Below are 17,505 nucleotides of genomic sequence, written 5' to 3' on the forward strand. Positions count from 1 at the left end.
ATTTGAATATTACTTTAAGAAAATTATGTGTGTGTGTTTGAGGTAGGATAGTTTAAAAATTCAATAAAGGTTTTTTGTTTTTGTTTTTGTTTTTAATTTAGGGAAGGCAATACTAAGGGGATGTGAATGGGTATCTCTTTTAGTTGAGACGAAGAGTGAGTTCTAGGTTAAATATAATCAAGGAATTTCCCCGTCTTTGCTATTTGAGATTGTGACCACAACAGGCGGTTGGCTGAAAGGGAGAATGAAGGGGGGGCGGGGGGGATGGTGGAGATGAAGAAGAAGAAAAAAAAGACAAACTTCCTAAGCAGCTCTGTGAAATATTTAGTTCCAGAAGCAGTCACAGAAGTCCTCAAATTAAATCAGTATGCAGATACAAGGAAGCATTAATTAGTTGGAACAGGGTGGACATTCATTAGCTCTGCTCTGTTGTGAAAGTCCAGGCTGCTGAAATTAAACTCTGATGCATTCATGCCAGCATCCAATCACCAGAGAGACCAGCAGTTCAGCGATGACTCCAAATTGCCAACGAGTGTGGCCACTATACATGAAGGACTCTAAAGCCGTAGTAGAGAAGGAAGAGCAACTTTAGAGAGGATGCCCAGCTGGTAAGATTCGACTGTTTCTGGTGTTTTAATCACTTGATGAATCTCATTGGTTCAAATCGAGAAATGCTCCGCCTCTTTTCAAATATGTGTGAAGGGGGAAAGTGTCTACACGTCTATGTCTGATAGCATTTGACCCTATTGCTTTTAGCCTCCTGGCTTGATATCTATGTATACACAGGTATATGTGTATATGTTATATACTTTTCTCCATTTATTGATATCAAAGAGAGTTGAAGGAAATGAATTTTGAAACTTCACGGTGTGCCACCCTACAGTACTGTCCCGACCCTTACATCCAGCGGTGAGTTTAAACGTGAGATAAACTTCTATCAAAACTTAATTGGAGTGCCTTGTGTATGATGAGTGTTTCTGCTGTATTCAAAGAGCAGCCTCTCTTTGTTTATGAGCACAGTGATATTATTTTGCACTTTCTGTGGACTGAAAGTGGTCTGTGGGCATCTCTTCTAGGTTTCTCTTTTAGTTCCTATCTGAATGTACAAAGTAACAAAGTTTGAAGATGGTCTTCCCACGATGTCTCATAAAATTTTCACACCATTTTAAGATGTTTAAAATCTGTTATTTGCCAGGCTTAGCCCTCACCCACCCAAGTAGAAGACATTTCATTGGATAGGGATGTAATAAACTGTGAATGATCTTCAAGTCAAAATAAACACAGAGTAATTCTGATTTATGCAATAAAAAATAGATAAATAGCCATTGTTATACTAAACAGATTGTGGCTTGTCATTTTGGCTCTATAGCATATTTTCTTCTTGATTTGTTTCATAACAAACATCATCTTTTGACAAATCCAACTTTTAAAACATAATTATCCTGAATTTTATTTCTGCTTATAGGAAGTAATGTTTGCTTAGCACTAAGAGGGAATATTAGTGAGTGTGCACAGTGTGTGTGTGTATGTGTTTCAAATTAGAGTCTGCTATTTTTAAACTGGTAAATGAAATCTGAACAGTGTTTTTCCAGTCATAAAGTTATGGGAAATATTCAAGTCATATGTAGCAGTGTGATGTTGTTAATTTAACAGCATGAGATTTGATGTTGGAATTTCATACTTTATTTTCTGAGACTAATGAGGGAGGTCTTCTGGCTGTTGAAAATGGTGTGGTTCCAAAAGGGTTAACTTGTCATTCACCATGAGTGCCTAGGAGAGAATCAGTTCAGCAGCCGAGTAGGTTCTCTGGCCAGGGCTCACTGTCCAATTGCCCAGGCAATTAAGGATGCCATGTGATCTTTCTTCATTAATATGAGTTATTACCATGTAAACAATAATGTAGACTATGTATTGGGTTGGCCAAAAATTTCGTTCAGGTTTTTCCATAACATCTTACAGAAAAATCCAAATGAACTTTTTGGCCAACCCTACGAATGCAACTTCTTTCCCTGTGATATTTTTGGTGGACTGTGTGAGAAAGCAGAAGAAGGAAAGAAAGGGAGAAATGTGAATGGAATGGTGGAGAGAGCAAGAGAAGAAAGGAAGAAAAAAGAAAGAGAGAGAAAGCAAGTTTGTTGGTCTCCAGGTTGAAGTGAGAAATGTGTATGGTGATTTGATTCCTGCCTTGCTGTGTATTGCAAACATTAGTAGCAAAAATGAATGGCTCTGGAATTCATGTTCTTATATAAGATTTCGTTGGCATCGTGGGGTGAGTGGATAAAGAGAGAAATATTAAAGATTTTCTAGTTCTCAAAATTTTTCCAGCCTCAACATTTTCTACTTCAATAAAACCTTTGAAAGAATATTTCTAAGAGGATAATTCTGATGAAACATTAGCTGTATAATGCATCCCCTGAGGACATCTTTTTTAAAGTAGGTTCTTGGATCTACCTCAGCTCTAGAAGAAACTTTCTTCTATTGACTAGCAACCTGCATGTCAATCACATAGACCTCTGTCCAGGTGTATTTCTAATGATTGACGAGGGAAGCCTGTAAATATGAATACACAAGGAAACTGCTTTTCAGTGTCCCAGCAACCTGCCCATTGATGGAGCAAATATCATCTCAATTTTTGACAGACTGTAAAATTTAAAATAATAATAGTACTTTAAAAATGTTTTAAATTCTGCTGAATCTCCGAACTTCATGGCAAGTGTCACTTTTGGGGAAGAGGGGTTCATGTTGGGCAGCTGTGAGATGGTGGTGCAGAGTGATCAGCGAACATTTCTTTGCCAAATAAATTGTTTTAGGTAAGATTATCTACTTTCCATTTGTCATTAAAACTTAATTGGAAAATAAACTAAAGAAAAACGTTCCTTGCCAACCATCTACTTACTCTGAGCAAGGCACTAGAAATACAAAAATGAACAAGATATGGCTGTAATGTTTAACTCCACAATACTTACATGTTTAATAATGAACATTCTCCTCATATTTTTAACCACTGTCAGATATTTCAAGTTCTGAATTATATTTTTCTGTCTAGGCTGTTTAGGGAATAAATGAATGAATAACTGGAATATCACTATAAGAAAGAATCAAACAATATTCTGTTTGATTCCTCAGGAGTGAATGGGTTTGAGCTGGTTTTTCTAAGCAGACAATCCTTGTAGTTCTCAGTTTACAAATCTATTTTAAGTAAGACCGAATTTAATCATTCCATAATCATAGTCATCTACATAGTTAAATTTGTCTTTTTCCTGACCTTGTCTTTAGAAAGAAGTTATAAAAGAGAATTTTCATAAAAGAACATGATTTCTTGTTATTTTTAGCTGTAAGCTACCTTAATGCATGAATTTCCTTTTATCAAAGAATACAATAAATGAGAGCTGCTATTATCATTTATTACTGAATGTTAATGCCATTTCCCCAAAAGTCAGTTTTAATATACATTTCAAATTTAGATTTCACCCTCTGATTTTTTTTTTTCCCTTTGCACCTGAACATATTAACATGTTATGCATTTGGTTGTGCTCTGATGTGGATGCTAATTTACTGTAGTTTTTACAAAAATTTTTCTGAAAATCAAAGATACTGAAAGATACTGAAACTATCTAAGCTATCTATATACAAGAGGAGAAGGTGGACAAATCACAAGTTTTGTCACTTTATTGCTACCTTAATTAAAAAAAAATAGATGAAATTGTGGAAATCAATAAACAAGAGCCAAAGGGTAAGATAGCATTTCCTCATAAATTAAAACCATAATCAATGAGTTCTGTTTATTTTTTATTTGTAAATATTCAAAATGAATCTAAATTTTAGCATTTTAGGAGTTAAATTTTGTTAATTTATCATTTGGCTTATAATTTGGGCCTTTTTGCATAATTAGTTTTGGAATTGCCACCTCGTTTTTAACATAGATCTCTAACCAAGTAATTCTAAAAGACAGATTGAATTCCTCCAAATGTCATTTTGAAGATTAAGCAGTCAAAATGATAAAAAAGAATCAAGATTAAATTTTGAAACATTATGATAACTGAGAGAAATAAGAGAAAGTAAAATAAAATAAAATAAGAGAAAGTAAAACATATTACAATTTGAACCACTGGTAAAATGATTTTGAGTTTGTTTCTTTGGGTTTTTGGTTTTTTTTTTTCAGTCACCCTCTACTCAAAGAAGTTTAAACTTTAAAGTTCTGTATGGATGAGTAAGAAGCATTTCCTGTGTAAATTACATATTGATTGTGAATTTTATGCTTTACTGGCTTAAAGGTCAACTTTTTAAACTGTGTTTTCTAAATATATCCCAAAAGGACAAAGAGGGCTGTGGGTGACAATGAACTTACAGTGGAGGATCATTTTATTTGTCAAATATAATCTCATAAAGACAGATGCAGTTCTGTGTAGAGTGTCTTCAATTTGCTTCTCCACATCCATCCTACCTCCTTTTGTTCTGGATCCCAGGAAGCTGACTTATGAAGACTTCCTTATGAAGCAGTTCCTTTCTCTTCTGTTTTCTCTTGGGTTCAACCAGTGGGTACGTCTAGCAGGAGATCAAAGGACAGGAGGAGGATGAATTGGGGGTTTATGTTTCCCTGTTTCTCCCTTGGGTTTTCCACTAAAGGTTGCAGGTCTACAGGGGCTCTTACCACAGGTCTGGGTATCTTGAGTTTGAGTAACTTCTCTCTACTATCCTTTTCCTTCAAACTTAGGGGTGTAACAATTTTTAGCCACTGCTAACTCCAAAAAGTCATACCATATCTCTTCTCCCTTCATCAATAGTCCCTTTATTAAACTCTCTTAATTTATTCTTTTTTCAAATGCTTTTTCCTTTCAGGATCACATCCAGTAGAAAAATGTTTAAAGATACGCCCATGGTGTTCTTTATGTACAATGGAGACTTTGAAAATTAATATATCATTTAATATAATTTTGATGACAATTAAGTATGTATCCATCCACTTCAGTGAGCAAACCATTTTTAATATGGCTAATCCATTAATTTTAGCCAGCTCCATAATCACTAAGTTTCTCTGTCTGACTGAAAAGAATGAGCTAACATGATGCAATCTGTGTGGTTTTTTACATCAGTGCTTGAAATGAAGAAAGGCAGAGGGCAGGGAGAATTGATTCATAAAGTAATATAGAGTTTATCAACAGGGACTAATGCACTCACCAACTGTAGTCAAGAAAAATCTGCCTCCAACCCTTACAATTTTCACAAGAATAAATGTCAAAAGACCTTTATGACCTACTGTTGTTAGCCAAGAGTAAAATGTACTGTAATTCTGTACACAGCTCCCGAGCTGTGAGTGCATTTAAATGGCAGAGAGGCAGGGACGTGTGTCAGCTGAGGGCACATAGCACTTATCAAAAGACCTGGGTAATAGTCGTAACGCCACCACTAACTGACCATGTGACTTTCATGGAAACCACTTAAGCCATCCAAATCAAAGTTTCTTAGTAAGTTAACTAGGGATAACAACTTCTAGTCTACTGTTCACAGCTAAATCACTGAGAGTTAAATAATAACCCACTAAACTCTTCAATGCATCCACTTAGTGTCCTGCTAGCTTCTACTGTTGTGTATATGGGTGCTTCCCTGGTGGCTCAACAGTAAAAAAAAAAAAAAATTATCCGCCTGTAGTGCAGGACATGCAGGTTTGATTCCTGGGTCAGGAAGATCCCATGGAGAAGGAAATGGCAACCCATTCCAGTATTCTTTCCTGGAGAATCCCATGGATGGAGGAGACTTGCAGGTTACAGTCCATGGGGCCACAAAAGATTCGGACATGATTTAGTGACTAAACAACAACCAATGTGTGTACAGCACACTGGGGAACTAAAGTTTCCTTCCCAGCAACAATTGTGTCCTCATGGAGGCATACCTAGCTTTCATTTCGCTCTATATTTAAACACAAAGATGATTATGAGTCCTGCCCCATGATGTTGATTTGTCTCCATTCTTCTGCTTTAGATTTGAGAAATTTAAAACCTAGAGAGGTTAAGGGACTTGCCCAAAATCACATACAAAAATAGTAGCAGAACCAAGCCTAGAATCTAAGTCTCTCCCCCATTCAATGCTTTCTACCACAGAACATACTATTTTATTAGATCCATATAGAACTTTATGAGTAACAAAGTGTTATTCAACATGTTATGTAGCTGATTCACCAGGACAGATGAGGTAGGCAAAATAATGGTATCCAGCAATAGTCATGTCTTCTTTTTTTATTTTGTATTGGATAGAGCTGATTAACAACAGTTGTGATGGTTTCAGGTGAATAGCAAAGGGACTCAGCCATACATATGCATGTATCCATTCTCCCCCAAACTCCCCCTCTCATGCAGGCTGCCTTGTAACATTGAGCAGAGTTCCATGTACTGCACAATAGGTCCTTGTTGGCTACCCATTTTAAATATAGCAGTGCATACACGTTCATCCCAAACTCCCTAACTATCCTGTCCCCCCATCCTTCTCCCTGGTAACTACAAGCTGGTTCTTGAATTCTTTGTGTCTATTTCTGTTTTATGTTTATTTGGATCATTTCTTTCTAGAAGATTTAGATTCTTCTTTATTCATTCCTCTGTTGATGGACATTTAGGTTGATTCCATGTCTTGGCTGTTTTCAACAGTGCTGCAATGAACATTGGAATGCAAGTATCTTTTCAGATCATGTTTTTCTCCAGATATATGCCTAGGAGTGGATTGCAGGTCATATGGTAGCTCTATTTTCAGTTTTTTATGGAACTATGTTCTATTACACATATGTTCTATTACACAGCAAAGAGATAATAGGTTGCATATGGAATTAAGACTGCTAATCAGCTGATCTTAAAATAGGTAGATTATCTTGGACTATCCAAGTGGGATGTAATCACAAGACTCCTTAAAAGTGAAAGTGGGAGGTAGAAAGTCAAAGTGATGTGAGGTGAGAGAAGATTCAATGGATTTTGAAGATGGAAGGGGATCAGGAGCCAAGGAAGGGTGGCTGTCTCTAGAAACTGCAAAAGGCAAGGAAACAGATTTTCCTATACAGCCACCAGGAGAAACACAGGCCTCCCAACACCTTGATTTCAACCCAGTGAGATCTGCCTCAGGCTTCCAACCGGCAGAACTGTGAGATAATACATCTGGGTTGGTTTAAGCCGCAAGTTTGTGATAGCTTGTTACAGCTGCAATAGGAAACTAATTCACCAGGTAATGAATTTTTATCCTCAAATTGTAGATATGGAACCTAAACCTTTTTTTTCATTTGTTTTGTTTTAATATGTTTGTTTACCTAAAATATTCCATGAGCTTATCTATTTTTCTTGGTCCTGAGTGGGAAAGGTAAACGGTATGAGTAAGATACAATCCTAGGCCTCAGGGCTCCCAAAGAAGAACTACATGCAGAGAAATACTACAGTGAGGTGCAAGAGAGGGTAGAAGGCCCTGGATGTGCAGCCTGGGAACTGCAAGTGCAAAGCACCCACCATGAAGCCTGCAAGTTGGAAGGGTGACTTTGGTTAGTAGCATTTGTTGAAAAACAGTGAAAAGTGAAAGTTAGTCCCACAGTCATGTCTGACTGTTTGCTGTCCCATGGACTATAGCCCAGCCTCCTCTATCCATGAAATTCTTCAGGCAAGAGTTCTGGAGTGGGTTGCCATTTTCTTCTCCAGGGGCTCTTCTTGACCCAAGGATCAAACCTGGGTCTCCTGCATTGCAGGCAGATTCTTTTACCAACTGAGCTACTAGGGAAGCCTCTGTTAAGGTTCCTCAAAAAGGTTTTTAGAGAAATTCATTTGACTTTCAGGAAGTAACTGAAACTGACACCCAAATTCAGACTCAGGAAAACCCAGTAATACACACATTCACTTCTGATACTGTTAGGAATTCAGAGAGCTGAGACTCGATAACCTGAGACTATAACTTGCTAAGTCTAGCTGGAGCCTTCGAATTTCATTGTAAACAAAAATAATTTTGATTCATGTACTTCTCAGACCATTCAGACTACTCTTGGGGGGAAAAATAGTTGTAGGCCTTCTGTGCTATAAGGTTCTCAGTTAATTTTAGGTTTCCAATTACCTTGATGGCACCCTCTGAGAAACTGATCATGAGGGGAAGGAATGCAAAATGCAGCATTTTTATCAAGCACCCCAGAAGATGTGCTTGTATATACACCCAATTTTGAGAACCACTCTATGCAGGGAGGAGGACTTGGACTGAATATCCCAGTTGAATCTCATAAAAAGGTACCCAGTGGTATGAACAATGAGAGATGCATGCCTTTCCAAAGAGAGACTTCATGTTCTCACTTTACTTAAAAGCCAAATGGATTGTGAGATTAAAGTGGCAATTTTCAATCTGTTTCAAGTCAAGAGAGCCAAGTTTTTGATTAGCTGTTTGCAGCTCAAATTTGTCCTGACAGGGTTTCTATCTCCTTTAAAGAATTCACCAAGAAATAGTCCTCAAGCAACAAGTGATGGATGGATAAAGCACTATAATTATGATCAAAGTCCAAAGACTCGAGTCTATGTAATTATGCACTTCCCAAACTCTGAAAGTCACTTTGTTCCATTTAAAATAGGATGAGACATGGACATGGGGTGATGTGTACTTTTTGGTTTTCAAGGTTTGGGAAATGACAGTTATTAACATTTCTGTTTTACCTTAAGCCATAATATTTGGGGAATAATTTAGAGGGAGAGGATTGTCACTCAATTCTTATTGTGTACCTTCCATTCTCCACTTATATCTGTCTCTCTTTTTATTATAAATTAGCCTCTTTGAAGTTCAGAATGAAATCATTAAGCTTAGAAGTCAAATTATAAGGACTCAAAGATCTCCTTTCCACTTTCCAATCTCTTATACCTTTTTCTTTTGTTTCAAATGAGCAAACTTAATATATCAAGTTGAATAGCAGACACCCATTCTCACTTTCCATTGACTCAAGCAGTTCTTTTATAATTGAGGACAATGCAAGCATCATAATAATTAGACTGATGAAGCATTTTTAGTTGAGAAGTACAAAACTGAAAATTGTTGTGACAATTTAATCAGCTGCATGGTTACCTAGAGTAGATTTTTAATGTAAGGGTTTTGTTGTTGTTGTTGTTGTTTGATTGTTTGGCCATTTGTTTTCTTTTGCTTTAAGTATAGTGGTATAGATTGAGGTGGTATAGATTTGGATAGAATATATACAAATTCATGGTAGGGGTAATGCTGGAATCGAGACTTTTGTTTCTAAAGTTAAGTATGTTATGTCTTAAGGTTATTGAGTGAATTTAATTTATCCTCCAAACACATCTGACATTTCATCAAGGTGGTCAATTTTTAGAGCTTCCTTAAAAAAATCAAGTCTTAATTATATTTATTTGAAATTCAGCATTAGCTTTTCTTTTTCCTTTCTGACTCAGGGAGCTTCCATTTTTATGATTGAACTTAGTAGTGTCACTTCTTAACTATGTAATTTTATTCATTGAAACTTTTCATGAGAAAGCTCACTTTCTTCCAAATTTTTCATCGCAACCTGCCCTAAATAAAAAGTGCTAATAAGATGTATGTTTCCATTTTATTTTTCTTTTAAACCCTCTTATCTCAGGCAATGAATGAAAAATTTTCTTAATAGGATTTTCAAACTAACTTATGAGCAATCTAATGAATTTTTGCAGCATCCCAGTTGATACTATCTAATATAAGTCTTTGCACCTGAATAAGCTATTTTGTAGTAGACTGTAGAGGTTGCTATGGCTTTAATGAATATTTCCAGCATAGTGAAGAGCTCTCAATGGATGACTTTTCTTCATGTTAGCACTGGTGTGAAGGTAGGCCATCCTCGGTGTTATATTTGTGCTAACACATTTGATAGAACCTTATGTCAAATCATGTCTTCACTGAGTGAAAGCCTTGTCTCTGAAAGCACTACTTGCTCTTCTGTCATTTGAGGACCCACCTTATCTTTTCACATAAAATGTATATATAATTTTTACATCAAAATCTTGAATCATTTCCCCTCCCCACTTTTCCTTTTTTAATAGATGTTCTATATACCTTCACTTCTTGAAAAGACAGAATATACCTGAGAAAGCCTAAATATCACAAAACACTTTTTAAAAAACTAGTTTAAACTTTGCTTTGCAAAAGTAAATTAGGGCAGTTTGTGAGAGAAATTATGACAGCCACTATCAAAAAGAAAAATACCCAATAAAACTGACAAAATATGTAACTTCTGGATTTTATAAAAAGTGTTTTTTTATCTGGTTTGCCAAGAAAATTTTGAAAGAGTTTTGTAAATTAGCAAATTATTAAATAAATTGATAAATACTGTTGGTTGGAGTGACAAGGAGGAATTAGAAAAAGGGAAATTATAAAGGCTTAAAATATCTAAGCTTATTTGAAATGAAAAAAATATTCATTAATGTTCAGTAAATATTTACTAAATTAATATATAATAAGGAATTTAAAAATTCAAAGCTTCTAAATACCAGTTTTTACCATAGATCTTTTAGCTTCATCTGGATTAAGACCAGGATAAAGGAAGATCTTTGAGGATAAATATCAGAGCACTTTAGGTATTCTCAGATGAAACATTCAGATAAAAGCACTTGTGATTTGATATTAATGATATCAAAAATTATCAGACAAATGACATGTTCTCAACAATATTAGAAGCCAGCAAGACAAATCTAATAAAACAGTTGTTTTCCATATCACCTTCTAGCTCCATAATTTTTATACTTAACATATAATCATAAAATCATTTCAATATTTTATTATATAAATTACATAAGAATTTTCCATATACACATATGGACATTTACAAATAGCCAAGAACAGAAGAGAAGTGAAAGGCAAAAGAGAAAAGGAAAGATATATCCATCTGAATGCAGATATCCAAAGAATAGCAAGGAGAGATAAGAAAGGCTTCCTAAGTGATAGATGCAAAGAAATAGAGGAAAATAATAGAATGGAAAAAGCTAGCGCTCTCTTCAAGAAAATTAGAGATACCAAGGGAACATTTCATGCAAAGATGGGCACAATAGAGGACAGAAACAGTATGGACTGAACAGAAGCAAAAGATATTAAGAAGAGGTGGCAAGAATACACAGAAGACTATACAAAAAAGATCTTCATGACCCAGATAACCATAATCGTGTGATCACTCACGTAGAGCCAGACATCCTGGAATGCGAAGTCAAGTGGGCCTTAGGAAGTATCACTACGAACAAAGCTAGTGGAGGTGATGAAATTCCAGCTGAGTTATTCCAGATCCTAAAAGATGATGCTGTGAAAGTGCTGCACTCAATATGCCAACAAATTTGGAAAACACAGCAGTGACCACAAGACTGGAAAATGTCAGTTTTCATTCCAATGGCAAAGAATGTTCAAACTATTGCATTATTGCACTCATCTCACACACTAGCAAAGTAATGCTCAAAACCCTCCAAGCTTAGCTTCAATAGTACATGAACTGAGAACTTTCAGATGTTCAAGCTGGATTTAGAAAAGACAGAGGAGCCAGAGATCAAATTGCCAACATCTGCTGGATTTTAGAAAAAGCAAGAGAATTCCAGAAAACCATCTAATTCTGTTTTATTGAATATGCTATAGCCTTTGACTGTGAGGATCACAACAAACTGTGAAAAATTCTTCAAGAGATGGGAATACCAGACCACCTCACCTGCCTCCTGAGAAATCTGTATGCCTGTCAAGAAGCAACAGTTAGAACTGGACATGGAACAACAGACTGGTTCAAAATTGGGAAAGAAATACTCCAAGGCTGTATATTGTCACCCTGCTTATTGAACTTATATGCAGAGTACATCAAGCGAAATGCTGGGCTGGATGAAGGACAAGCTGGAATCAAGATTTCAGGGAGAAATATCAATAACCTCAGATATACAGATGACACCACCCTTATGGCAGAAAGCAAAAAAGAGGGAAAGAGCCTCTTGATGAAGGTGAAAGAGGAGAGTGAAAAAGTTGGCTTAAAACTCAGCATTCAAAAAACAGAGATCATTGCATCTGGTCCCAACACTTCATGGCAAATAGATGGGGAAACAAACAAAGCAGTGAGAGACTTTATTTTCTTGGGCTCCAGAATCACTGCAGATGGTGACTCCTGCTATGAAATTAAAAGATGCTTGCTCCTTGGAAGAAAACCTATGACCAACCTAGACAGCATATTAAAAAGCAGACATTACTTTGCTGACAAAGGTCCGTCTAGTCAAAATTATGGTTTTTCCAGTCATCATGTATGGATGTGAGAGTTGGACCATAAAGAAAGTTGAGTGCTGAAAAACTGATGCTTTTGAACCATGGTGTTGGAGAAGACTCTTGAGTCTCCCTTGGACTGCAAGGAGATCAAACCAGCCAATCCTAAAGGATATCAGTCCTGAATATTCATTGGAAGAACTGACGTTGAAGCTGAAACTCCAATACTTTGGCCACCTGATGTGAAGAGCTGACTCATTGGAAAAGACCCTGATGATTGAAGATTGAAGGCAGGAGAAGTGGATGACAGAGGATGAGACGGTTGGATGGCATCACCGACTTGATGGACATGAGTTTGAGCAACCCTGGGAGTTGGTGATGGACAGGGAAGCCTGGCATGCTGCAGTCCATGGGGTGGCAAAGAATCGTACATGACTGAGTGACTTAACTGAACTGAACATTCCATACATTTTGTGTTTTTTTTAAAATTTTTTTTCCATTTATTTTTATTAGTTGGAGGCTAATCACTTTATGATATTGTAGTGGGTTTTGCCATACATTGACATGAATCAGCCATGGATTTACGTGTGTTCCTCATCCCAATCCCCGCTCCCGCCTCCCTCTCCATCCCATCCCTCTGGGTCTTCCCAGTGCACCAGCCCTGAGCACTTGTCTCATGCATCCAACCTGGGCTGGTGATCTGTTTCACCCTTGATAGTATACTTGTTTCAGTGCTGTTCTCTCTGAACATCCCACCCTCTCCTTCTCCCATAGACTCTAAAAGTCTGTTCTATACATCTGTGTCTCTTTTTCTGTTTTGCATATAGGGTTATCGTTACCATCTTTTTAAATTTTGTGTTTATCAAATATATGAGTAATGCATAAGTATTACATCATATTAAGGCAAATTATTGTAATTCATTTATTTCCCTTATTGTACATTTAGGTTGGCTATTATAAATTAAAAATAGCATATAGCCACCTTTTTTACTTATTTTCTTGGGATCATTTTATGAAACAAATATTTAAAGAAAGCAAACTAGCACATGTTCAATCTGTACAAATTTTGGCATAATCTACCAATGTTGGGCTTCCCTGGGTGGCTCAGATGGTATTACAAATGAAGAACTAAGTACGGAGAAATTAAGTTTACCAAGGCCTCAGAGCAAGAAAGTTGTAGGAGTGGAATTAAAATCCAATTGGCTTCCCTGGTGGCTCAGATGATAAAGAATCTGCCTTCAACACAAGAGACCCAGGTTCCATTCTTGGATCAGGAAGATCCCCTGGAGAAGGGAATGGCTACCCATTCCGCTACGCACACTCTAGGCTATTATTGCCTAGAGAATTCCATGGACAGAGGAGCCTAGTGGGCTACAGTCCATGGCGTTGCAAAGAGTCAGACACAATTGAGTGACTAACACTTCACTTCAGCTTTACCTTACCCACGTTATCTCACGCAATCTATCTTTTTTTAAGCTGAGTAATATGCCCGGTTTGTAGATGAGAAATTGATACTCAGAAAAATAATTAGCTTAACCAAGATGACTTAACTAGTATGTGGAAGGAACTTTTTGAATTTTCATTTTTATCTGAGTCAGAATTTGAAACCAGGACTATCTAAACACTTTGCTGTTTCACCCAGAATATGCTGCCACCTAAGAAGTAAGAGGGTAGGCAAATAAAAGTGTATATAATTTTTCAAGTTTTTGGAAAATATTGCTCTTTAAAAGGGTATGTCTATACATTTTTCCAGAGTTCCTGTTTAGATATTATTTTTAAAATTTGCTAATTTAATAGATGACATGTACTTTAATTAGCACTTTTTCATTAACTAGGATAATTATAAAAATTATAATTACAAATTTTCTAAGATTTCAACTTTTAATCCTGTATTTTTAGAAAATGAGGATGACAGAAGCCATTAAATATCTAGTATTTATTGAATTCTTACTATGTACCAGAAACTGTTCTATGCACCTTACGTATTTAATTTAAACATGTAATTCTCAAATCACCTTAAGAGGTACTTACTAGTATTATCTATTGCAACCCAAGAGACAGCTGCATAATGTTTAAGAGGCTGGATTTTGTGACCAGGATGCCAATCCTGCCAATCAAATTCTCTGCCAATAGTTAGATCTCCTAGCAATCTCTGTGTTTGTTCTCTCATGCATGATGATAGTTTACCTATCTGACTGAGTGGCTTTGAGAATTAAATGAGTGAATTTCACAAAGGACTTAAAGACAACAACTGGCACATAGTAAGTATAGGTGATAGCTTCTATTATCCTGACTCTACAGATGGAGACATTGAGGCACAGAGAGGCTCTGTAATCTGCCCAGGTTACAATGGCTAGACACTGGTGGAGATAGGTAGACTCTTGATTTGTGTAGCATTATTTTTCTATATTCTCTTAATTTTCTTAATTTTTATATATTCTATATAATTTTCTATATTCTCTTAATTTTTCTTAATTTTCCTAATTCTCTTAATTTTCTTAATTCTCAGTAGATTCTTACTGGTATGGTAAAGATTCTTTACTCAGATGGTAAAGAATCTGCCTGCAATGCAGGAGGCCTGGGTTTGATCCCTGGATTAGGAAGATCCCCTGGAGAAGGGAGTGACAACCCTCTTTAGTATTCTTGCCTGGAAAATTCTGTGGACAGGGGAGCCTGGCTGGTTACAGCCCGTGGAGTCGCAAGGAGTCAGACACGACTAAAGTGACTGAGCTTGGCATCTGTGTAGGGATGATTTTTGTCCTAATTTATTTATTTATTTTTTAATGCTTAGAAACGCTAAAAACTACTTAAATTCCAGAAGAATAGTTTGAATCTAAAGACAGAAAGTATGGGAATTCCCTGGTAGTCCAGTGGTTAGGACTCTGCACTTTGACTGCTGTGGGCCCAGGGTTTAATCCCTGGTGGGTGAACTAAGATCCCACAAGCCTCCTAGCACAGCCAGTAAATAAATAAATGGAGGAAGTGTTCCAAGGATTATTTTTTACCATTAAATCAACCCTGGAAAAATGTTGGAAACAATCTATTCTGCCTCTGGATATAAACGAGTTTCAGCCATCCTAACTAGGACCTCACAAACAGGGATTCAACTTTGAAAGCCTGAAATTGCCCAGTTTGGAAACTCAAGATTGCTTAACTTCAAAAACTCTCTTTTAATTCCTTTTGTTTTGTTGTTTCTTTTGAATCTCCACTTTGCTCCCCCGTTGCTGTTAATAACTCACAAACCCCTCATTCCCTAATTCCTGTTGTGAAGTTTACTGATTTAAACATAATCCTCTTCCATGTACTCTCAACTCTACCCAAAATTAATTCTGCTATTTTCCTGTTACCACTCTACTAATGTGATATTTTTTCCAGTGTGATATTTTGACCTTGACATTTCTTTCCTTTTATTCCCCAGCTAGCTTGTCTTAACTGAAAGCTGTTCTTTCCCTGAAAATACCCACATTGCCCGTTGTTCTCCAGTAGAAGCTAAGCCTTTTTATTGAGAAGGCCAAGAGATGGACCTAATATATTTCATGTTCAGCACCACTGTTTTCAGATTAGTGTTTACCCACTATCAGTCAGCAATTTCATGTCTTTTGAAACCTCTTCATCAAAGTGATTTACTGAACCCCATGACAATACACTGACTTTAGGAGCTTCTCTGTAACTTGGCTCCATTTCCTTCTTTACTTATGCCAACTCTGGAAACTTCAATATCCTTTTGATGTCCTTCCTATAACATAGGCTCACATTTCCTTGGCTTCCTCAGCATGAGGAGCTCTCATTTCTGTTCCGCTCTAGTTACTGACCCATGTAACCGGGTCTTGGACTTCCTCGTTACCTGAAGTTATACCACCTCACAAATCATACCACCTCACACTTCTATTTCTGCTCAAAATCCATTGTCTCTTCATCGTTCTCACACTCCCAGCCTTCGCTGAACCTGTACTGTATGTTCACTCTTACAGGCTCCCCTGCAAAAAACCTGTCTCTTCTTCAAAGTTTGTCTTAATTACTGTTTAGTTCATGGTGTCTTTTGTACATATTTCCTTAAAAGTGTCTGTTCACTTATTAGACCCTCACTACTCAAAGTGAGGTACCTGGAATATTACAGAAATTGGGGTCCTACATCAGTCCTATTAAATGAAAATTTGCATCTTAATGAGAACGCAAGTAGAGTGAAGTCATGAACACTAAATTTGACAAGCATTGGTCTAGCCAAGTAGTTCTCCATCCATAATCCTGAAAACAGACCAGTGGTAGCACCTGGGAATAAGATAGAGATGCTGATTCTTAGGCCTTGTGTGAGCCCTAATGAATCCAAAAAACCTGGAATTGTGGCCCAGCAACCTATATTTTAACATATTTCTCAGGAGATTCTGAGGCACTCTGAACTTTGAGAACCTACTTATAAAACTTTCAAGGGGAGAGATAGTCTTGTTTACTTTGCTATTCCTTGAGTGTATATGGTAGGTACTTTACAAATGCATAATAAATGAATGAGTGAATGGATGAGTGAATAAAGCTTATTTTATCATCACAAATAATGTTTTACTTTTCTTTTCTGATATGCCGTAGAACTGCATGCTTCTCTAAAGGTATTTATATTTACTTACTTAAATAGCTAAGCTCTTTCTTATTTCTGAATATTCAATACCATGTCTAACACTGAGTAGTGGACTTAATAGGTATTCGACAATTGTTTATTTCAGTTGGAATGTTTTTGTTCTACATTTTTATGTTTTTGTTCTCTCCCCCTCTCTCCTTATCCATCTTTCCATCACTTGATACATTGTTTCAGATCAAATAAAGGGCCAAATAGGAGACAGAAGGCAGGCAGGAACCTGATATATTGGAATTCATATCCATATAGCAACAGAAATAAATCTTGGGGGGGGGAAATTTGAAGAAAGTGAGAAAGGCAAATGAATTGGGTTTGAAACTGGAGGTGCTAACTGGCCACATCCATAATCTGTCCAACCCTTGTGGATAAAATGGATTTGTTTGTCATGCCAAACCATTTGAGAACATGTGCAGCACAAACACTACTGGAAGCCAGCGGCAGTCTGGGTCTGAAAGAAGCTTCTCCAGTCCTAAGGGAGGGTCATGATTTTTACTGCCTAAAGAACTCTGTTTGGTCTCAACCAACTAGAACCCTGAAATGAAATTGTCAGGTTGGGTAACTAATACTACTCTTGGCAGCTTCAGCCCAAGGATCCTTTTCATTGAACAGGGACAGACTATAAATAATAGTGTTTGTGTCACATTTTATCACTTCCAAGAACTCCAGAAGTCCTGACAAAT

The 17,505-nt window shown here is 36.7% G+C and overlaps 1 protein-coding gene across 6 annotated transcripts in view; it reads left to right on the plus strand.

Moving 5' to 3' along the window:
* Window positions 1–354: 354 nt before the first annotated feature.
* The window catches only part of TP63 (tumor protein p63), a 247,525-nt gene continuing 230,374 nt past the window's right edge, over window positions 355–17,505 (plus strand). For 2 of the 6 annotated variants that reach the window (XM_043874972.1, XM_043874973.1), the window contains exon 1: window positions 710–909. In XM_043874972.1, the coding sequence (XP_043730907.1) occupies window positions 848–909 (62 nt within the window). In that variant the 5' untranslated portion in view covers window positions 710–847. Of the gene's footprint in view, window positions 609–709; window positions 910–17,505 lie in introns of those variants that run through there. The other 4 variants (XM_043874974.1, XM_043874978.1, XM_043874977.1 and 1 more) reach the window with 4 other exon arrangements.

The sequence above is a fragment of the Cervus elaphus genome, chromosome 19 (genome assembly GCF_910594005.1).
Source record: "Cervus elaphus chromosome 19, mCerEla1.1, whole genome shotgun sequence".
NCBI classification, from domain to species: Eukaryota; Metazoa; Chordata; class Mammalia; order Artiodactyla; family Cervidae; genus Cervus; species Cervus elaphus.